Below are 22,680 nucleotides of genomic sequence, written 5' to 3'. Positions count from 1 at the left end.
TTTTTTGTGTATTGAACAGATTTTCTTTAATTTTTCCATGTCCATTATATGCAGGAATTGTAAGAAGTTTCCCTTGCAAGTGTTAGAAAGGGGCTAGGATTTCACATTGCAATTCATAGCAATTAAATGTCCTTCCTACATCTGGATTTTAGGTGCCAAATACTCAGAAAATATCTTGAACTATTATAAATTAAGTACAACTTCTTTCCATATTCCCCATATAGACAATTCATTTGAACATAGATTCTGAAGCAAAATCAAACACTTGATGATTTGTTTTCTAGTGAGCAAGATGATTGGGTGTATATGATTAAAAATGGGTTGTCTTATTGAGCTTATCCCTTTAGGTTCCGGAGTAGAACTTTCTAATTTTTCTTTTGTGCAAATTCAGATAAGATTTATAAATTACAGTTTAATTTTCTTGACTTTTTTTGCCTCTAAAAGTACTGAATTTGCAATGAAGTTTCTTAGTAGGGAAAAATGTGGGTGTCTTTAAAAATATGACCCATAATAAGGTCTAAAAGTGAAATGAGCTTTTTAGTTGAAGAATTGAGAGATAGCAAGTATTTTATTTTGTGGAAAAACTTCTACATTTTTGCCTTTAAGAACTCTCCATGCTTTGCTGTTATGTACTTACCATTTGGTTCTCCAGAGTTCTGAATCCAGCATTAAGAAGAAGTTTCTCAAGAGGAAGGGGAAGACTGATAGCCCATGGATCAAACCAACCAGGAAAAGAAGGCGGAGAAACAAAAAGAAACCAGGTAGCGCACTGAGTAAGCACAGGGTCTGGGGAAACCAGGTTGTGCACTGGGGAAACACAGGGTCTGGGGAAATCAAGTAGCGCAGGGTAAGTGTTTGTAGGATTCCATCATTCATTCATACTAGAGCAGTGACTTCCACACTTGGCAATTGTGGGGCCTCAGGGTTAGGGAATGGGGCAGGGGGAAACTGAACTGAGGGTCTCCCACTTTTATCTCTTGGAGTTCTGTACAGGACTTCACTTGAAAAGGGGGTTCTGATGTTACACAATTAAAAATTTGTAATTACTTTAAGAAACTATAGTGATCCTAAAATAGTTTCTTCAGGCAAACCTATTTCGATGTTGGCTTCACTGTTGAACATTAAAATAATAAATCATTTACCTCCATTTGTGTGTGAGTAGGACTCCATGGACCTGCCTGGGGCTTTTCTAGGTTGTGTGTAACATTGATTGTTTTCATGTCACATCAGATGCTCTCATGTCCTCGCAGGCCCACAGCAGCATTCTGGACCTTGGACACCTGGTGCCTCTTTTAGAGTCCCTCATCTTCAATAACTTTGTTAAAATGAATTCAGGGAAGAAAAGTATCCCTTAAATGTGAAAGGAATGCAGCTGGTTTAGTGTCCCAAAGGTTTTATGTATATATATATATATATATTTTTTTTTTTTACAGCTTTTTTGAAGTATAATTGATTTACACAGAAATGTACATGAAATGTAGAATTAGATGAGTTTGAAGATATAGATAAAACTGTGAAACCATCATCACAATGAATGTAATGAACTTGTCTGTTACTCCCAAGTTTTCTTGTGCCTTTGCTATCCTTTTGAAATCTTTCCCTTTCCCCAGCTACCCTCCCCAATTCACACTGATTTGCTTTCTGCCTTTATAGATTTGTTAGCACTTTCTGAATTTTATATAAATGGCATTATACAGTATTCCCTGGCTTCTTTATTGAAGCATAACTATTTTGAGAGTCATTCACTTTATTGGATGCATCAATAGTTGGCTCCTATTTATTGCGGAGAAGTATTCCATTATATGGATGTACCACAGTTTGTCCTTTCAGCTGTTGGTGGACGTTTAGGCTCCTTCCAGTTTTTGGCTATTATAAATAAAGCTATGAACATTTACATATAAGTTTTTATTGAACAGATGTTTTCATTTATCTTGAGTTAATATTTAGGAGTGAAATGGCTGTGTTATATGATACATGTTTAACTCTTTAGGATACAGCCAAACTGTTTTCCAAAGTAGTTATACTATGTTTACATTCCCACAACAATGCAAGAACGTTTCAGTTCTGTTACACTCTCCCCCAACACTTGGTATGGTCAACCTGTCTAATTTTAGCTCTTCTGGTAGTTGTGCAGTGGTACCTTTCTGTGGTTTTAATATGCTTTTAAATAGTGAATAATGAGGGTATGCATCTTGGCCTTTCATATATCCTTTTTTGTGTGTGAAGTGTGTCTTCATAGTTTTTGCTCATTTTTAATTAGATTACTATCTTCTCACTGAGTTGAAGAGTTTTCTCTATGTTCTGGATACATCTCTTTTATTAGATACATGTTTTGCAGATGTTTGTGCTAGTCTGTGGCTTGCCTTTTCATTTCCTAATAATGTTTTTAGCAGCGCAAACATTTTTATAGTTTTGCTGAAGTCCAGTTTATCAGGTTTTTTTTTCTTTTATGGTTCACACTTTTTGTGTCCCATCTAAGAAATCTTAGAATGACCTAATTCACAAACATTTTCTCCCATGTTTTCTAAGTTTGCAGTTTTAGCCCTTACATGTAGGTCTCTGATCCTTTCTGAGTTCATTTTTGTGTATACTATAAGGTAATGCTAAATTTATCTTTTTTCATGTGGGGGATCCAGTGTCCCAACCCCATTTTATTGGAAAGACTTTCCTCACCCCCCATTTCATTACTTTGAACCCTTTGTTGATACTCAATTGATCAATATGTTCGGGGCTATTTTGGGGCCTTCTGTTTTGTTCTGTTATTTATTTGTTTAGCTCTGCATCAGCACCAAAAGTTGCAGGACTTCTCTTTTTCAGAATCAGTTTAGCTTTTTTGTTAGGTGCTTTGGTTTAGAAGTAACTTTGTTAAAATGGTGGGGGGGGGAGGAATGTGCTCTCTGAAATACTCCAGAGGGGTCCAGGAGGCCACAGACAGCCCTGACCCTGGTCTCCTGGAATCCAGGTTGTAGTAGGACTGGGTGGCCCAGGTGTGAGTGTGCCTGTGTGAAAACCATACTGACAGGTCGCGGGGGGAGCTCAGGACCCAACCCCTTCTTCCCCTTCAACAGTGGCCGAAACTTGTGGTCCACTGACTCGTGACCCTTTTCCTTACCCCTCCTCCTTGCCACAACGCATAATACCTCTTGCCAAATGCTGCCTGGGGCAATGCCCGGGGCAAGAAACCACATCAAAGAATGGTATGACTCCATCAGTAAGGAGCAAACAGGTCAGGACAGGCACAAAAAGAAGGAAGCAAAAATACTAGTCAAAGGCAACCAGATGAGTCCCCAAATGCAGAATTCAGGACCAATAAGGGACAGTGACCTTCAGAGTGTAAAAGGAGAAACACATCACCAGGCAGGTGGACCTTTTCTTCAGGCTCTTGAAGAAGGTGTACCTTTACCCTCCCCCCCACTTCCTCTTCCCTCTTTCCCCGCCTCTCCCCCTCTCTCCTTTACAATAAATCCCTTTCAGCCTCAGCCCGCTGCACGGTTCTGAGTGTTGGACCGAACCACCCCAATTTGTTCTAACACTTGCTTGCTCCTTTGTGAAGTTTCCTTTTCTCTGTACCAGGGAGTGCCAGTGGATAGCTTCATGCCCGATGTAGTTTTTACTGTTGGCTGACAGAAGTTTGTAGATCCAGGACTAAAAGTTGTTTTTGAGTTAGAGATTTCATCTTTGTCATTATTGGCTAGAGGAGGTCACTGAAGTCTTTGTAGCATCCACTTTACCAGCCTCTGAAACAGTAAACCTGGTCCTGCAAGCGCACATCCCTTCTCCTGGGCACGCTCTTTGTTTGTTGCCCTATGGTGATGCGCTCCTTCAGTCTGTTTCCTGGGAATCCAGCCGTCGCGACTTCCCAGCCACACTACACCTTGTGGTTTTCTCTTCAGTTGACCTTTCAAATCTGCAATTCAGATATTTGTCTTATTTTAAAAATAATATGCACAGAACGTGTACTTGTTTTTATCTATTTCCTCAGTCATTGATCAGCATATTTAGCTGACACAGCTACAAAGAAAGATATTTCTACTTGCCAGTGCCTTTGTTTTTCTTGATACAGCCGCCCTCTTCGGTGAATAGTATATGGAAATGGAGAATTAGCAAAATGTTGTACAAGAAAGATAATGGTACTGAAATTAATGGCCCAGACAATAATGGTTTTTCAGCTTGTTTTTTTGAACTGATTTGAGCTCCTTGTGCACTCATCCTGTGTGCAGCTTCTTCTTGGTGGGTGTGGCTCTGTGGGTGCCCAGTGTCTGACCGTGTGTGTGCGTTTTGAATGTAGGTTCCGAAGCATATAAGTCTTCAGGAAGCACAGAGCAGACTGCCCCTGGAGACAGCATGGGATATATGGAAGTCTCTCTGGATTCTCTGGATCTCCGTGTCAAAGGGATCCTCTCCTCACAAGCAGAAGGTGATGCTGGTGCCCCCGGTGTGGCTGCGTGCCATCTTGGGTCTTTGTTTGCGCGGCCTCCTCCTCCATGTTAGGAGGGCGCCCCCTGGTGGATGCTGGTAGGAAGTTTGATGAATGCATCCCTTGAAGGTGGATGAGTGTCGTGGTACAGAACACAGTTGCTCTGTCACCCACAACATTCTAGTGGAGAAATGGAAATTATGGAAACTCCTCATATAACTTGAAAAGATGTTGGTGAAGATCAGAGTAGCCAACATCTCATGTAAGATCAGCTTGTGAGTATAATGATATTTTCTCCACTGTATGTTATGTGCATTTTTATGAAAGGGCACCCCTCTATCTTGACTGTGTTTTGGGATATATATATGTGTGTGTATATGTAACATAATTTTGAATAATGTGGTTGTGTTATTATCAGTGATTTTAATTCCAATTGGTTGTTAGATAGTATTGAACTAACTGTTCTCAGATATATTCTGTTATTGAAGAAAATATATATTTAATACTATTTTTGGACCTTCAAATCCCTGGACCATCATTGGCCCATGTTGGAAACTCCTCAGCCTGGAGTACTGCATGTGTGTCAATGAACTGACAGGCATCGTGTTTTCATGGTGCTGGAGCTTATTACAGAAAAAGTGCAAGTGCGCTTACTGAGTTTTCCTCTTTATTAAGCCAATTAACTATCTTATATCAATGTAAAGTAACTAATAACTTTGATTATTTTGGAAAATCTTCTTGAAATATAATGTGGGAAAAATGTAAAATCCAATAGTTATTTACCTTCCACATTGATTTTGCAACGTGGAGTTGTGAACTATGGTAGGCGTTTAGTGAATCATTACTAAAGGACAGTTAACTAGCTTTTTAGGGTTTTGAACATTAGAGACTTTTGTTTTGTTTAACTTCCATCTATAAACACTACATGCACCAAGCAGAGAACTTAGAGAGATTTTGATTCACAGTTTAATTTAGGAAATCACATCTTTAAAGAGGCCTAAATTTTAGGCTTGTCCATTAGAGGAACAACTGTATTTGTTCCTAGTTTCATAAAGTTCTTAATGTGATTACCCCATGCTTTTATTCTAGATTACATACACCTCTGCATGTCTAATTTTTCTGAACTTGCTTTCTTAAAATTGTAGGTCTCAGGAAATTACAAATTTGGATGTAAGCTCAAAATAATTCATTTTGTCAGATTTACTCCTGAGCTCTGCCAGGCAGTGGCTTGAGGTCAGAGGCAGTGGAGGGTGCAGCCTCCCCTTGGCCCTTTTGAGCTTGGGTGGCCTTGGGCGTGGCTTTGTTTGTCTGTGTAGCTGAACAATGGGGTAGTAATTTAGGTGGCATATAAGGGCCCTTCCACCTTTACATTTTTATATCCTGCCTCTTTAAAAATGATGGAAGTATAGGCTGAAGCCATGAGAGCTGAGGGGAAGAAAAGGCTGATTGGCAGAGGCATCTGAACATGTTTATTCATTGATAAGTTTGGATACCTACTTCCCCAGATGTATTTGGTAGCGACTGACTATTCACTTGTTCATCCAAAGCTTTTGATTTAGAGAATCAAAACATAGGAGGAAATGAGTGGTACGGTCAGCTGTGTCCATGCTCTTCACTGCATGAGATCTCTGGAGTGTTCACTATAGAGCCCAGAACTGGGCAGGAAGGGAAGGAGGGACTTGAGCTGTAGGAGAGCTGATGGTGTGCTCCTCTGACAGGTGTGAGGGGCCAGTGGGACAGAGAAGTGTCAGGTGAGGAAGTACCAGACACAGGAGATGAGTTCTGGGCAGTAGGACAGGGGGGCCCCAGGCCCACCTTGGCACCTCAAAGGATATGAGTAATGAGATCAGAAATCCATCCCACTTGCATTTTTGTCATATTCCTCATTGTTTTTGGTCTTACATCTTTTGGGTTGATTGGAGGTGATTTGGTAATCCCCACAGATGGCAGGACATAGGGAGTAGTTAGGGTTCCAGGATGCAGAACCAAGTAGTAGAGGATACTTTTTTTTTTTTTTAATTAATTAATGGAACAAAAGAAATTAACCCAACATTTAGAAATCATACCATTCTACATATGCAATCAGTAATTCTTAACATCATCACATAGATGCATGATCATCATTTCTTAGTACATTTGCATCGGTTTAGAAGAACTAGCGACACAACCGAAGAAGGTATAGAATGTTAATATAGAGAAAAAATAAAAGTAATAATAGTAAAAACAAAACAAAACAAAAACCTATAGCTCGGATGCAGCTTCATTCAGTGTTTTAACATGATTACTTTACAATTAGGTATTATTGTGCTGTCCATTTTTGAGTTTTTGTATCTAGTCCTGTTGCACAGTCTGTATCCCTTCAGCTCCAATTACCCATTATCTTACCCTGTTTCTAACTCCTGCTGGACTCTGTTACCAATAACATATTCCAAGTTTATTCTCCAATGTCGATTCACATCATTGGGGCCATACAGTATTTGTCCTTTAGTTTTTGGCTAGACTCACTCAGCATAATGTTCTCTAGGTCCATCCATGTTATTACATGCTTCATAAGTTTATCCTGTCTTAAAGCTGCATAATATTCCATCGTATGTATGTACCACAGTTTGTTTAGCCACTCGTCTGTTGATGGACATTTTGGCTGTTTCCATCTCTTTGCAATTGTAAATAACGCTGCTATAAACATTGGTGTGCAAATATCCGTTTGAGTTTTTGCCCTTAATTCCTTTGAGTATATTCCCAGCAATGGTATTGCTGGGTCGTATGGTAATTCTATATTCAGCTTTTTGAGGAGCTGGCAAACTGCCTTCCACAGTGGTTGCACCATTTCATATTCCCACCAACAGTGGATAAGTGTGCCTCTTTTTCCGCATCCTCTCCAGCACTTGTCATTTTCTGTTTTGTTGATAATGGCCATTCTGGTGGGTGTGAGATGATATCTCATTGTGGTTTTGATTTGCATTTCTCTAATGTCCAGGGACATTGAGCATCTCTTCATGTGCCTTTTGGCCATTTGTATTTCCTCTTCTGGTAGGTGTCTGTTCAAGTCTTTTTCCCATTTTGTAATTGGGTTGGCTGTCTTTTTGTTGTTGAGTTGGACAATCTCTTTATAAATTCTGGATACTAGACCTTTATCTGATATGTCATTTCCAAATATTGTCTCCCGTTGTGTAGGCTGTCTTTCTACTTTCTTGATGAAGCTCTTTGATGCACAAAAGTGTTTAATTTTGAGGAGCTCCCATTTATTTATTTCCTTCTTCAGTGCTCTTGCTTTAGGTTTAAGGTCCATAAAACCGCCTCCAATTGTAAGATTCATAAGATATCTCCCAACATTTTCCTCTAACTGTTTTATGGTCTTAGACCTAATGTTTAGATCTTTGATCCATTTTGAGTTAACTTTTGTATAGGGTGTGAGATATGGGTCTTCTTTCATTCTTTTGCATATGGATATCCAGTTCTCTAGGCACCATTTATTGAAGAGACTGTTCTGTCCCAGGTGAGTTGGCTTGACTGCCTTATCAAAGATCAAATGTCCATAGATGAGAGGGTCTATATCTGAGCACTCTATTCGATTCCATTGGTCGATATATCTATCTTTATGCCAATACCATGCTGTTTTGACCACTGTGGCTTCATAATATGCCTTAAAGTCAGGCAGTGCAAGACCTCCAGCTTCGTTTTTTTTCCTCAAGATGTTTTTAGCAATTCGGGGCACCCTGCCCTTCCAGATAAATTTGCTTATTGGTTTTTCTATTTCTGAAAAATAAGTTGTTGGGATTTTGATTGGTATTGCATTGAATCTGCAAATCAATTTAGGTAGGATTGACATCTTAACTATATTTAGTCTTCCAATCCATGAACACGGTATGCCCTTCCATCTATTTAGGTCTTCTGTGATTTCTTTTAACAGTTTTTTGTAGTTTTCTTTATATATGTTTTTTGTCTCTTTAGTTAAATTTATTCCTAGGTATTTCATTCTTTTAGTTGCAATTGTAAATGGGATTCGTTTCTTGATTTCCCCCTCAGCTTGTTCATTACTAGTGTATAGAAATGCTACAGATTTTTGAATGTTAGTAGAGGATACTTTTGTGTGAGATGGTCTGAGCATTTCATTTACCATATTCCCCATGGTAGTTCTTCTCTGCTAGAGATAGGAAAATGCTCTCAGTACAAAGCTGCTGACAGCATTGCTGAAAGAAGTTAAAAATTAAATCCACAGATCTTGAATTCTTTCCCCAGGTCAACTCAGCCTTCTCAACCAAGCTTGATTAGCACAGCCGAAAGGACATTTATCTGAGAACCTCTCTGAGCTGTTTGTTTCTGTGCGTCCTCATTTTTTTTTAGGAGGCAGTTAATCATGCTTTATTATTTTTAATTAGCCACAAAGACCTCCCCATCCATGTCATCTAAAGATCATCTTACCCACTGCTCTGTTTGGCTTCCAGTTTCTTGTCTCTCTCTTCAGCAGTTGTGAGAGGTGGATACCTTTTCCTTGGGGAGGAGAAATCTATGGCTTCTTGTCTTTGCCAATAATAAAATTTGTGGAAAGCCTGGTGGCAAAGCTGTGGCATCTTTCACCTGAATCCCATCAAAAGAGCCAAGGTATCTCTCTCAGTTGTGGATCACACCAAATCTTCCCAGATTAGCACCCCCAGTCACCACACCCAAGTTAACAGTACCAAGTCTTATGAAATCGGTAGTCTTGCCCATCTCCAAATCCGTTGGGATGGTGTTGTTTACCTTGGTGAGCTGATTTGGGTGGCAGATGGTGTGAGCATTAAGGGTCACCAGGTGAGGGATTCCTCTGGTGCCTACAAAGGGCATCCTCATTGTGTACAACTTGTGCTTGTCTCCTCAGGCATGTGATGAGCAGTAGAGCATCTCTTGGTAACATAGATCAAATGGGAAATCTCTCTGGTCTTGTCCATACTTCGGATATCCATAAAACCAGCAGGATAAGTTGTATCAGTTTGAACCTTGCCATCTGTCTTTATGTACTGCTGCATATAGGTGTTCCTTACTTCATCTCCCATCAGGGCACATTTAAGTCTGTTCCTTAAGAAAATGATGAGAGGAAGATACTTTCTCAGCTTATGGGGACCAGTGGGTGGACTGTAACGAATTCACTGGTCAGTGTGTCCAGCAGCCAATGCTTTGAAGCTGCCACACGCTTCAAATGCTTCTTTGGACCATGAGGCATGGCTACGCTAGGCATGGAAAGACTGCGAACTCTTTTTTTTTAAATTTCTTATTTATGGTACATAACCACGTACAAACACAGACATTCTTATATGATTTTTCCGTTCTTGCTATATAATCAATAACTCACACTATCATCACATAGTTGTATATTCATCATCATGATCATTTCTTAGAATATCTTCATCCATTCAGAAAAAGCAATAAAAAGAAAACAGAAAAAAATTCATACATACCATACCCTTTACCCCTCTCCTTCACCAATCACCAGCATTTCAATCTACTAAATTTATTTTAACATTTGTTCCCCCTATTATTTATTTATATTTAATCCATATGTTTTACTTGTCCATCAATAAGGTAGACAAAAGGAGCATCAGACACAAGGCTCTCACAACCACACAGTCACACTGTGACAGCCATATCATCATACAATTATCTTCAAAAACGTGGCCACAGGAGCACAGCTCCACATTTTCAGGCAGTTTTCTCCAGCTTCTCCATTACACCTTAACTAAACAGATGATATCTTTTTTTCTTTAATTATTTATTAATTAAAAATAATTACAAGAAACACAAACATTCCCAACACATACACTCAGCAATTCACAATATCATCACATAGTTGCATATTTATCATCAAGATCGTTTCCCAGAACATTAGCACCAATTCAGAAAAAGAAATAAAAAGACAACAGAAAAATATAGCAAACAGAAAAAAAAAAATTTTACAGGCCGTACCCCTTACAAATCCCTTTCATTGATCACTAGCATTTCAAACTAAATCTATTTTTTTTCCTTTTTTTAAAAATTTTTTTAAACTTTCTTTTTTATTAATTAAAAAAATTAACAAACAAAACATTCAGACATCATTCCATTCTACATATGCAATCAGTAATTCTTAATATCATCACATAGTTGCCTATTCCATCATTTCTTAGTACATTTGCATCTATTTAGAAAAAGAAATAAAAAGACAACAGAAAAAGAAGTAAAATGATAATAGAGAAAAAAAAGACTATACATACCATACCCCTTACCCCTCGCTTTCATTTACCACTATTTCAAACTGAATTTATTTTAACATTTGTTCCCCCTATTATTTATTTTTATTCCATATGTTCCTCTCATCTGTTGACAAGGTAGATAAAAGGAGCATCAGACACAAGGTTTTCACAATCACACAGTCACATCGTGAAAGCTATATCATTATACAATCATCATCAAGAAACATGGCTACTGGAACACAGCTCTACATTTTCAGGCACTTCCCTCCAGCCTCTCCACTACATCTTGAACAACAAGGTGATATCTACTTAATGCGTAAGAATAACCTCCAGGATAACCTCTCCACTCTGGAATCTCTCAGCCATTGACACTTTGTCTCATTTCACTCTTCCCCCTTTTGGTCAAGAAGGTTTTCTCAATCCCTTGATGCTGGGTCTGAGCTCATTCTAGAGTTTTTATCAATCCCTTGATGCTGAATCTCAGCTCATTCTGGGATTTCTGTCCCACGCTGCCAGGAAGATCCACACCCCTGGGAGTCATGTCCCACGTAGACGGGGGAGGGTGGTGAGTCTGCTTGCTGTGTTGGCTAGAGAGAGAGGCCATATCTGAGCAACAAAAGAGGGCTCTTGGGGGTGACTCTTAGGCTTAATTTTAAGTAGGCTTGACCTAGCCCCTGTGGGGTTAAGTTTCAAATGAACAAACCCCAAGACTGTGGGCTCAGCCTATAGCTTTGGTTGTCCACACTGCTTGTGAGAATATCAAGAATTCAACTTGGGGAAGTTGAGTTTTCCCCCGTTCTCACCATTCCCTGAAGGGGACTTTGCAAATACTTTTCCACTCACTGATCAAAGCACTCTGGGATTCATCAGGACATCACCTGGACAAACCAACAAAATCTCATGTCCTATACAAAGTTCCATGTACTTAAGGTGTTCAATCAACTGTCTACATAAGTTATATTAGGAGATGCACTAGTCAAAGTATAGATTTGTACCAAATAAGCATTTTTGTGCTTAGTCTCACACATTAGTTGAAATTTTAAAATATTAAGTACCATCTATTTTCAGCACACTGCAGTAATGACATTCTTTTGTTCTTCCTCATGCAAAAACATTTTTTAAATTTGTACATTTAGTCACTATCATTATACACTCTAGGCATTCCTAGATTACACCATCTCAACCTTTATCGTCTATCTTTCTTTGTGATTTCATTTATGCCCCCAGCCCTCCTCCCTCTATCATTCTCTTATGCAGCTTCATTCAGTGTTTTAACATAATTGTATTACAGTTAGGTAATATTGTGCTGTCCATTTCTGAGTTTTTATATTCAGTCCTGTTGCACAATCTGTATCCCTTCAGCTCCAGTTACCCAATATCTTACCCTATTTCTATCTCCTGATGGTCTCTGTTACCAAGGAAATATTCCAAGTTTATTCACTAATGTCAGTTCATATCAGTGAGACCATACAGTATTTGTCCTTTTGTTTCTGGCTAATCACACTCAGCATAATGTCCTTAAGGTCCATTCATGTTGTTACATACTTCATAACTTTACTCTGTCTTACAGGTGCATAATATTCCATCTTATGTAAATGTCACAGTTTGTTTAGCCAACTGTTTGTTGATGGACATTTTGACTGTTTCTATCTCTTGGTAATTGTTAATAATGCTGCTATAAACATTGGTGTATAAATGTCCATTTGTGTCCTTGGCCTCGTGTCCTTTGAGTAGAGACAGCATATAGATGGGTCCTGTTTTTTAATCCATTTTGCCAGACTATGTCTTTTGATTGGAGCATTTAATCCATTAATATTCAGTGTTATTACTGCATGGGTAGTACTTTCTTCTACTATTTTGCCTTCTGGATTTTATATGTCATATCTAATTTTCCTTCTTTTTACCTTTACTCATAGTCTTCCTTTCTACACTCTTCTCCACACCTCTCTCTTCTGTCTTCTTATCTGTCTCTAGTGTTCCCTTTAGTGTTTCTTGCAGAGCTGGTCTCTTGGTCACAAATTCTCTTAGTAATTTTTTGTCTGAAAATGTTTTAATTTCTCCCTCATTTTTGAAGGACAATTTTGCTGGATATAGAATTCTTGGTTGGCAGTTTTTCTCTTTTAATAATTTAAATATATTATCCCACTGTCTTCTCGCCTCCATGGTTTCTGCTGAGAGATCTGCGCATAGTCTTATTGGGCTTCCCTTGTATGTGATGGATTGCTTTTCTCCTGCTGCTTTCAAGATCCTCTCTTTCTCTTTGACCTCTGACATTCTGATTATTAAATGTCTTGGAGTATGTCTATTTGGATCTGTTCTCTTTGGGGTATGCTGCACTTCTTGGATCTGTAATTTTAAGTCTTTCATAAGAGTTGGGAAATTTTCAGTGATAATTTCCTCCATTAGTTTTTCTCCTCCTTTTCCCTTCTCTTCTCCTTCTGGGATACCCACAACATGTATATTCGTGCGCTTCATATTGTCTTTCAATTCCCTGAGTCCCTGTTAATATTTTTCCAGTTTTTTCCCTATAGTGTCTGTTTCTTGTTGGATTTCAGATGTTCCGTCCTCCAGTTCAGAAATCCTATGTTCTGTCTCTCGAAATCTACCATTGTAGGTTTCCATTGTTTTTTTCATCTCTTCTACTGTGTCTTTCATTCCCATAAGTTCTGTGATTTGTTTTTTCAGACTTTGAGTTTCTTCTTTTTTTTCTTTCCTTGCCTTCTTTATATCCTCCCTCAATTCATTGATTTGGTCTTTGATGAGGTTTTCCATGTGTGTTCGTATGTTCTGAATTAATTGTTTCAGCTCCTGTATGTCATTTGAATTGTTGGTTTGTTCCTTTGACTGGGCCGTATCTTCAATTTTCCTAGTGTGATTTATTTTTTTTGCTGGCGTCTAGTCATTTAATTACCTTAATTAGTTTATTCTGGAGATTGCTTTCACTTCTTTTATCTAGGGTTTTCTTGCTGGATGAATTTGTTGTCTATCTGTTCTTGACATTCTGTTCAGCTTTATCTGGACCTTTAGCTTAAGTTTTGTTTAACAGAGGAGAATTTTTCAGTTCTTACTTTCTTGTTTCTTGCCCTGCTTGTGTGGCGCCTTCCCTCACCACACACACTTAGGAGGGTCTACTTATATATTATAGACCCCAGCCAGATTTTCCCAGACCAAACTGGCCTCCTGTCAGGAGGAAAGAGTCCACTGCGTCGGTTTTCACTGAGGGTGAGACCCACAGGTTGAAAAACTTTCCTGTGAAGTCTCTGAACTCTGTTTTTCTTATCCTGCCCAGTATGTGGCACTTGTCTGCCTGCAGGTCCCACCAGCATAAGATGATGTGGTACCTTTAAGTTTGGCAGACTCTCTCTGCTGGGGGCGTGGTAGAGACAGAGGAGAGGTTGTAGGCTGGTTTTAATGGCTTCAAATTACCAAAGCCTGGTGTCTGAATTCCTTGATGGAGGGATTCCACCTGGGTGGGGCTTACCCCTCCCCTGGGGAAGACACAGGCTCTAGACAAGTCCCCAAAAGAGCTCAATTCTGCCTATGCCTGGGCAGTTGCAGCCTGAAAAGTCCTGCCCCTGTATCCAGAGGCAGTCAAACCTTTGTAGATACACAGCTGCAAAAACCTGTTTCCTTCTCTTTTTTTTCCCCTTTTTCGGTCAGTCCTGCCCCCTTGGTGCCGGGGCAAAAATGAGCAACCTCCACTTTGATCAGGTTCACCTAAGCTGGAGGCCTATTTTTAGTAGTCAGAATTTGTTAATTAGTTCCACAATTGGCATTTGATTGTGCCCAGTCCCTGCTGCTGGTAAAGTCCTTTCCTTTCCCCTCTGGGAAGCGGCCTGTGGGGGAGGGTCACCCGCTGCTGCAGCTTTGGGAACTCATGGTTCTGGGGGTGCTCGCAGCCAGTCCAGCTTGTCCAGACTGGGGTACGCTGTTTGTCTGGTCACTGACGTGGCCCCAGGAGCTGTTCTGTACTGTTTCTGGTTATTTAGTAGTTGTTCTGGAGGACGAACTAAAATGTGCACATTATTAAGCTGCCATCTTGACCTGGAAGTAGCCAGATGATATCTTTTTAATGTGTAAGAATAACCTCCAGGATAACCTCTTGACTCTGCTTGGAGTCTCTCATCCATTGACACTTTATTTTGTCTCATTTTGCTCTTCCCCCTTTTGGTCAAGAAGATTTTTCAATCCCTTGATGCTGAGTTCCAGCTCATTCTAGGATTTGTGTCCCACATTGCCAGGAGTGTCCATCTACACCCCTGGGAGTCATGTCCCACATAGAGAGGGGAAGGACAGTGAGTTTGCTTACTGTGTTGGCTGAGAGAGAGAGAGAGAGAGAGAGAGAGAGACCGCATTTGAGCAACAGAAGAGGTTCTTTTGGGGGTGATTCTTAGGCCTAATTTTAAGTAGACTTAGCCTATCCTTTGTGGGATTAAGTTTCATATGAACAAACCCCAAGATTGCAGGCTCGGCCTATTGCTTTGGTTGTTCCCACTGCTGTGAGAATAACAGGAATTCTGTACTTGGGGAAGGTGAATGTTCCCTTTCTCACCATCCCCCCTACGGGACTCTGCAGGTACTTCCCTATTCACTGTTCAATCGTTCTGGGATCTATCTTGGTATCACTTTGGACAAACTTACAAAATCTCATGCCCTACGCAAGGTTCCAAGTACTATGGTGGTGAACTCATTTTTAAAATGAAGTTGCAGGCAGGCAACGGTGGCTCAGCAGGCAGAGTTCTTGCCTGCTATGCCAGAGACCCGGGTTCGATTCGTGGTGCCTGCCTGTGCAAAAAAAAAAAAAAAAAAAGGTTGCCTGGCAGGGTGCTCTTAGAGGTCCTTCCAGTTTTCGACTTGTAGTGATTTTGAGTTTTACCACATCCTGTTTCCTGTTTACTCTCTAAGGCAAGTATTCTGTAACAGTAAAATAGTTTGGGAAATCCCAAGGCTAGGTGGGACAGCCGAGCAACAAGTGACTGAAATTGTCCTCGTTTTGAGTTCGGGACATGGCAAACCAAGTGCCTGTGGCCACAGCCTGAGTCCCTGTCGGTCTTTGTCCTGAAGCCCTTTCCAGAGGGCCTTCCTAGCAAAGATTAGGCTCGCCTTCTGTAGCTAAGGGTAGGAGTGAACACCTGGGAGACTTGCTGGTGATAACTGTACGTACTCTGACCCACTGGGTTGTGTTGTTTGATGTGAAGAAAAGAGCTAATTATTTTTAGCAGAGGGTGGTCATTGTGAGTGGAGCATTGATTCACCTTTGAGCACATCTTTCTACTTTGACTATTTCACAAGAATGAAAACGCAGAATGTGGGGTGGCTGCCTTTGGAAGCATCTCCTGAACTGCCCATGGAATGTGAAGGGTGTCTCTAGCAGCAGCCTTCCTGCACCTCTGGGCCATTGGCATCAGCTCTGGCCATGCCCACACGCAGACTGAGGTGAGGGCACACTTCGTCAGGCTCAGCGTCCACCTCACCCGTGCCGCCCATGGTTGGTAATATGCTGGGACCACTTTGGCTGTTACTGATATTTTAAGCCTGAATTATCCTCTGGTGTGTCTTCTTTCCCTCTTCTCTTCTCGGCTTCAGCTTAGTAAGTGGGTTCTTTGGGCTGTTTTAATAGGTGAATAGTATTCCAGTTAATAAACTAACCATTTTTAAAACCTTCCAAATTGAATTTGTTTGCTGGCTTCTATTCTAAAACCATGTGAGGTTTCAGCATATGGTGAATGCCTTTTTTCTGTGAACACAAAAAGATTTAGGTGTTGCTGATGAAGGTGTGGCCTCTCTCTATTGAACTTATGTGCCAGGTCTGAGAATATAGATGAACAGTAACTCTTGAGACAGACAAGTGGCATGTTAGCCAGTCACTAGGTGGGGGCTCAACTAGCAGGTGCACTTGGCATTTTTGCCTTCTTCCCTTATTTGTGAAGCCACTTGAAGACTCTAAGTGATTGTGTCTGGACTTCCCTTGAAGAAGTCAGTGACTGTGCCTGCTGTTGTCTCCCGTCAGGAGGCAGTGACGCTGACCCAGGTCTGTGTGAATTGCAGGGCTGGCCAATGGTCCTGCCGTGGGGGAGACGGATGGCCTCCAGGAAGTGCCTCTCTGCAGCTGTCGGATGGAAACTCCAAAAAGCCGCGAGATCACCACCCTGGCCAACAACCAGTGCATGGCTACGGAGAGTGTGGACCATGAGGTAAGCAAACTCATTTTCATTTAAAACAACCATAGGAACTAGTCAGTGTCTCAGAAAGCACAGCCTTTTTGTTAAGCCACAAAGTCAAGCTGCCCCCCAACCCCCACCCTAATCAACTATGTTCTGTGACCAGAATGCCAAGACACGTTTCCGCAAAACCATTCACACAGACACCCATAGGAGGTGAGTGTAGAGAGTATAGAGTCAGAGCTTGCTAAAAAACAAGAGTATTACACAATTGAGTTTGAGTAAAAATGACCTGAAAGTTTTATTTCTCTCTCTCTCTCTTTTTTAATAGTATAATCTTATTGTTGGTTTATAATTCTTATACTGTATAATTCACCCTGTTAATGTAGTATATTGACAAGGCTGTTCATTCGTGACCACCATGTAATTCCAGAATACTTTCATCACTCCAGAAGTAAGCCCTCTGATGATTTGCAGTCAATCTCCATTATCCCCACTCTGAGCCATGGCAGCTAAGATTTGTATGTTGTATTATTCTACTTACAGGAAATATAGAGACTAGAAAAAGCTACAGAGACAAATCTTAGCTGCCATGGCTCGGAGTGGGGATAATGGAGATTGACATAGCATAATGTTTTCAGGTTCACCCATGTTATGGGAAGTACCATTACTTCATTCTTTTTGTGACCAATTATGATTCAGTGTATGAATATGCTACATTTTGTTTATCCCTTCGTCAGCTGATGGGTATTTGGGTTGTTCCACTTTTTGGCTGCCTTAATAATGTTTCAATCAAGGATACCTGTGTTCTTGTTTGTGGCTGTTAAAAAATTCTGCTTCTACTTTCAGCTAAGAAGCCAACTGGCAAAAACTCCTATTATTGGCATTCATTAGTAGTTTATTTTTAGTATTCAGATATTCCATAAAATGCTTGGTGCAGAGGCACCTACTGAATTATCTGCTTCTCCAAGAAAGCAATTACTGAGTCCTGAATTCTTTATTCTCTTCATTTTTTTCTGTCCTTTATTTTTGGAGTGGTGAGATTTATCTCAGGGCAATAAACTCTTCCAATATAATTATTTCTCCTTTATGATCAGAATTTTATGCAGAGTTTTCCTACCTTGATGTAGGTTCATTTGGGAGGGTCAAATTAGGAGGAACTTGTGCTCAGATGTCCCAGTTCTGGCGGGACGGCATGATTCTTCTTTCTGCAGAGGAGGTAGTAGCCCAACCTCAGTCCTATGAGCCTGTGGCCCTGCCCTTCCATTGCCACCCATCTCCAGAGCATGGAGGAGGCCTCACAGCTCCTCAAGCCCTGCTACTCTGCACTCATCTTCCCACCTGCTCCTGACAAGGAAGTTCAGTCCCAGAGCCTAGAGGGAGAGACTGCTTTCTGAGAGGCCCTCCAGTTCCTCCTGGACAAGATTTCTTTTCCACCCTGAAGCTGGTGTCAGTGGTATGGCCGTGTGTGGGGTGCTGTTCCTAGAACTAGTTGGCGGGGGACCCTGAAAGGACAGTGCAGCCACCTCATCTCATCCTCAGCACCCTTAGCTTGTCTGTCTGGGGCTCTTCCCCACTGTCTACCTCTCTCTGGACTGGCTTTAGCTAGAGGTTGAGAGCATCATATAGCGCTTCAGGTGTCTGTCTCCTCCATTTATCTAGCTGTTACTGCAGTAAGATTTCTGATGTTTTGGGTCATCTGAGCCTTTCTGTTCACCTAAAGTACTAGGTCTTAAAGATCAGCTGTAGAATTAAAGGGAGCTTTGAAAGCAGCGATTCATGTGGCCTCACTGTGTGCATGCTGCCAAAGCCCTTCCCGCTCTCAGCCCTGCACCCTCCCGGGGACCTGTGCAGCCTGCACTGCCATAGGCATAGGGACTGGGGCAGATGCCCGTGAGGGGCTGGATTGAAAGATTTGGACCCAGAGTTCAGACTCTGAGCTATCATGTCACAGGCTCTTCTTGACTCAGCCCTGGATCTCTCCTGGGAAGTGCTGGGTGGAGAGCCACATTCAGCCTGCATACAAGTGGGGTCTGCTCTACCTACTGTGCTTGGGGACCCTGCCCAGGGCGCATAGACTGGAGATTGCTAGGACCCAGCCAGAGGTTCCTATTCAGAAGATCTTTTCTAAAGAGCTTCTGTTTTCTACTTAGAGAACCTCTTTACTGTGGATGACGAGAAGAATCTAATGAAATTCACATCGCAATTTTAAAATTTATTTTCTCTATGAATTTAATACCCATGTTTTCAAGTTTCTAGTGACCATATGCTTACCTGTAAAGATTTTTTAGCTTTCCCCTCTGGCTGGCTGGGTGACATTCTGCTTTAGCAGTTCTGACTTCCACCATATTGGTTGCAAGGATGAAAGCCCTTCTCAAAACAAACTCTATACATGCAATTTTCCCACTTCTGAGATGTTGACATTTGCCATATACTCTGACTCTCACACATTCAAACCTCTTCATAGGCTCCGTCAACATTCATTCATTCATTCAGGGGGTGCACGGTCTGGGAATTTTTTAATTTTAAAAGAACTTTCCATAATCAAAAAGTAGAGAAGTCTTCAGCCATCACAACTTTTCGTTCATCGCTCCTCTTTACCTTTTTTTAATTGAGCTACTGTTTTATAGGAAATCCCATTTTTACCAATAAATATCTTAGTATATCTTTCCTAAGGAAAAGAAGAGAACATTTTCTTATGTAACATTAATGTGTTTTCACATATGAGAGAATGATAATTTCCTAATATTATGGGGTGATTAGTCTCATCGTCAGATATCTTTGTCTAAAATATGTCTTTTCAAATAATTTTTCCTAGTTGAATCCAAACATTGTCCATTCATTATATTTATTATATTGCCTCCTATCTTCCTTAGTCTAAATGTCTTCCTTCCATCCTCCTCCTTGTTTTGCTTGTGGTTGACTTGTTGAAGAAACTGGTAACTATAGAAGGTCCCAGACTCTGGCTTTAGTTATGACTTTCTTGTTGTGTTATTTAAGCCATTCTTTCTGTTATTTCTGGTAGCCTGGACATCAAATGTGAAGACTTGAGTAGACTCGGGCATTTAAGTTTTACTTTAATATTTAATTTTGGCAGCAATACTTTGGAGATGGTGTATGAGTTCGCAGTGCTTCATGTCAGGAGTGATGCGAAGATGAACTGGGCAGGGAGTGGTGTCAGCAGAGACTGCTGATTCCCTCACTTTGATGCTCCCTTACTAACCCTTCACCTATTGGTTTTACCACCATCACTGACCATTGTAAGAATCCATTATTTCTTTAGAAAATAAAATGACAATTTTGTAGTTCTGTCATTCATCTACATTTATTAGCATGTTTGGACTATTTGATATGTTTGAATTTTGAATTTCAATCTGGATAGTCAAAATGAAGAATTACTACTTTCTTTTCAATTTTCCCTTTCCAGAGTAATGAGTTGGTGTACTAACAACCTCCAATAATATCCAGTGAGTTTGATTTTCTTTCTCCTCTTTACTCCCTTCCCTCCTTCCTTTAGCATTCTTAGGAACTCATGCTCTTTTTTTTTTGTATTTAATTTGTTATTAACTTATTTTCTTGTAAAATGAAATATAGAGACAGAATAAAATGTGTGGCTTGTGGCTTAAAGAATTAATGTGAGGCAGATATGCTGGTAGCCACCACCATGGTCAAGAAATAGAATTTAGCCACCCTCTCCAGACGCTCCGTCCATTTGCTGCTTCCCGGTCAGCTGTCTTCCTCCTATTGTGTCCTGCTTGCTCACCCTGGAAGAACAGGGGAAGGCTCAAACGGTTCTACAACAGGGCAAATCGAGAGTTCAAAGAAAGAGGCGCGAAGAACCAGCGCAGTCATTCCAAAAGCATTTATTAGGGGAACTTACTTAGAGAAGCTGCAGCTTCCTCATGACAGTGAGATGGGCAAGAAGTTCATTCAAGTATGTCCTCCTGTGATAACTACTCTACCGATTATATAGGGCTGGAAAACAGAGCTGGCTGAGTGCTAGGGGCTCACATGCAAATATTGGAACTGTCTTGGTATGTGCTCTTTTCTCAAAATCAGATGTGCTTGGAGTGGGCTTTCTTCAAGATTAGAGCAGCCAAAACTCGGCATGCTTTCCAGGATGTGGTGGGAAGGAATGGCGGCAGAAGGGAACAAGGTCAGGCCTCGGTAGGGTGGGAGATGCTCTGTGCATCACACAGTCCACTTCCTAACCAGCCTTCAGTTGCACTCCCTGCCTCTTCCTCAAGAGTCCCTGAGCCATGGATGGGGTAGGGGTATAGCTTGTACAACTGTTTTCCCGTTTTAAAGGAGCATTGGAGACAGAATCCACACCAATAATATCTACAAGTGTATAGAATTAGTCCAATTGTAGTAATTCCTAGTAGGCTTAACAGTGTTTCTGAACCAGCCGTCCCACCCTGTGAACCAAGCCTTTATTTGAGACGAATATGGGTCACCACCCATTTGATCTGTGAGCCACAGTCGTTTTTTGCAAGTGAGCTCAGAACTTACTCACCTCGGCCTCTTTGTCTGGAATGTAGATACAGCACTCAGTTTTTAATAAGATGTCTGTTTCCCTTGGGTTGTATGAGAATATCCAAGGCTGTGCCATTACATAACCATTTTGTGCATGGCACAGTCTCTTGATTTAGTGTGGAGAGGAGCTTGATATTGTTGAAGGCTGTGGTTACAAACTTCTGGAAGGTTTTATCTTGAGCATGATATCATTATTGCCTCTTTGGGGAACATAAACAGAGATCGAATAATTCCACCAAGAGAATGCAGATCTACTCTGCCTCTCTCCAAATAAGCCCATTTAAGGGCACTGGGATCGTGTCTCATCCTACCGTGCATTTAGGGGGGAGTCAGGAGTGCATCTCCCCAGCCACCTAAGGCAGGGCTAGGGTGAGAGGCAGCTGTGCTCACATGTTTGTGCCACCTGAAGTGCTGTGTGCCATCAGGGGAAATCCAGCAGATACCAGGGCATCAACCTCAGGTTACAGCAAACCAATCAGTACTATTTAGGAGAGTGGTATGGGAGCATTTTTCAGGAGACACGAGGACCAGATAGTTACTACTAATTGGGTCATGGTCCTTTGTGTGGTTTTCTTGTTCCCCACACAGGGAGGCAGGCTGTAATAGTGTCCGTCCCCTTGGTAGGAGTTAGCCACATAATCTGTCCCATATTTGGAATAGGAAACCCCATTGGCAAAAGGGTGTATTCTTTGAAACATTATACCCTTTCTCTATGGCTTCCTTTCTGAGGCTTTGCTGGAAAAGATTAGATTGTGCCCCAGGGTGTTTAGTTTCACCTTCCATGAACTGATAGTGTGATGGCCGTGATGTTCAAGGTTGACCTTTCCTTCTGTAGTTCTCACAGCCAGTGTTGGAAGGCCTCCCAGTTGCGACCTGAAAACAGTTCAGCCCACCAGGGACACCTCCACAGCAGTCAAGATATGTGTGGCCACAAACCAAACAGTTGGACCAAGTGTGTGTATATGCCGTTTGGTGGGCTCAGGTTAAAAACACACTGTCATTGCTGGTCTAAGCATTCAGATAAGCAGTTAACCTAAAGGACAGCATAGACCAGCAGCAGAAAGATAAGACTTGTTAGGGACACAGATTGGGCTGTCTTGCCCTTTTATTAATATGAAACTAGTGTTGGTTTTATCCTGGCTGACCATACCACCCCTTGTATCCCACTATGGGAGAGGTTGGCTGCCCCTCTTTGCTGACTGCATGAAATAATGCTAATCCATTGCCGTTGCCTCTGTAGTGTTCTTGGGGGTTGGATACTGTCCTGCTTTTTGTCACTGTGTCTTTCTGGGTCCTCTCTCTTCTAGGAATGTCAGGATTGGCTCTAGGGGTGTCGGGGACCTCCTGCCTTATAGGCAAG

The 22,680-nt window shown here is 41.1% G+C and overlaps 1 protein-coding gene and 1 pseudogene across 8 annotated transcripts in view; one reads left to right on the top strand and one right to left on the bottom strand.

Moving 5' to 3' along the window:
• EHMT1 (euchromatic histone lysine methyltransferase 1) overlaps window positions 1–22,680 on the top strand; it is a 342,941-nt gene that overhangs the window by 192,836 nt on the left and 127,425 nt on the right. For 6 of the 8 annotated variants that reach the window (XM_077148874.1, XM_077148878.1, XM_077148873.1 and 3 more), the window contains 3 exons: window positions 653–773; window positions 4,289–4,417; window positions 16,672–16,817. In XM_077148874.1, the coding sequence (XP_077004989.1) occupies window positions 653–773; window positions 4,289–4,417; window positions 16,672–16,817 (396 nt within the window). The remainder of the gene's footprint in view (window positions 1–652; window positions 774–4,288; window positions 4,418–16,671; window positions 16,818–22,680) is intronic. The other 2 variants (XM_077148872.1, XM_077148876.1) reach the window with 2 other exon arrangements.
• Window positions 8,836–9,617, bottom strand: LOC143673859 (small ribosomal subunit protein eS4, X isoform-like; annotated as a pseudogene).

Source organism: Tamandua tetradactyla, chromosome 2 (genome assembly GCF_023851605.1).
Source record: "Tamandua tetradactyla isolate mTamTet1 chromosome 2, mTamTet1.pri, whole genome shotgun sequence".
NCBI classification, from domain to species: domain Eukaryota; kingdom Metazoa; phylum Chordata; class Mammalia; order Pilosa; family Myrmecophagidae; genus Tamandua; species Tamandua tetradactyla.
The sequence above is the reverse complement of the archived record's forward strand: the minus strand, read 5'-3'. Positions and strand labels throughout refer to the sequence as shown.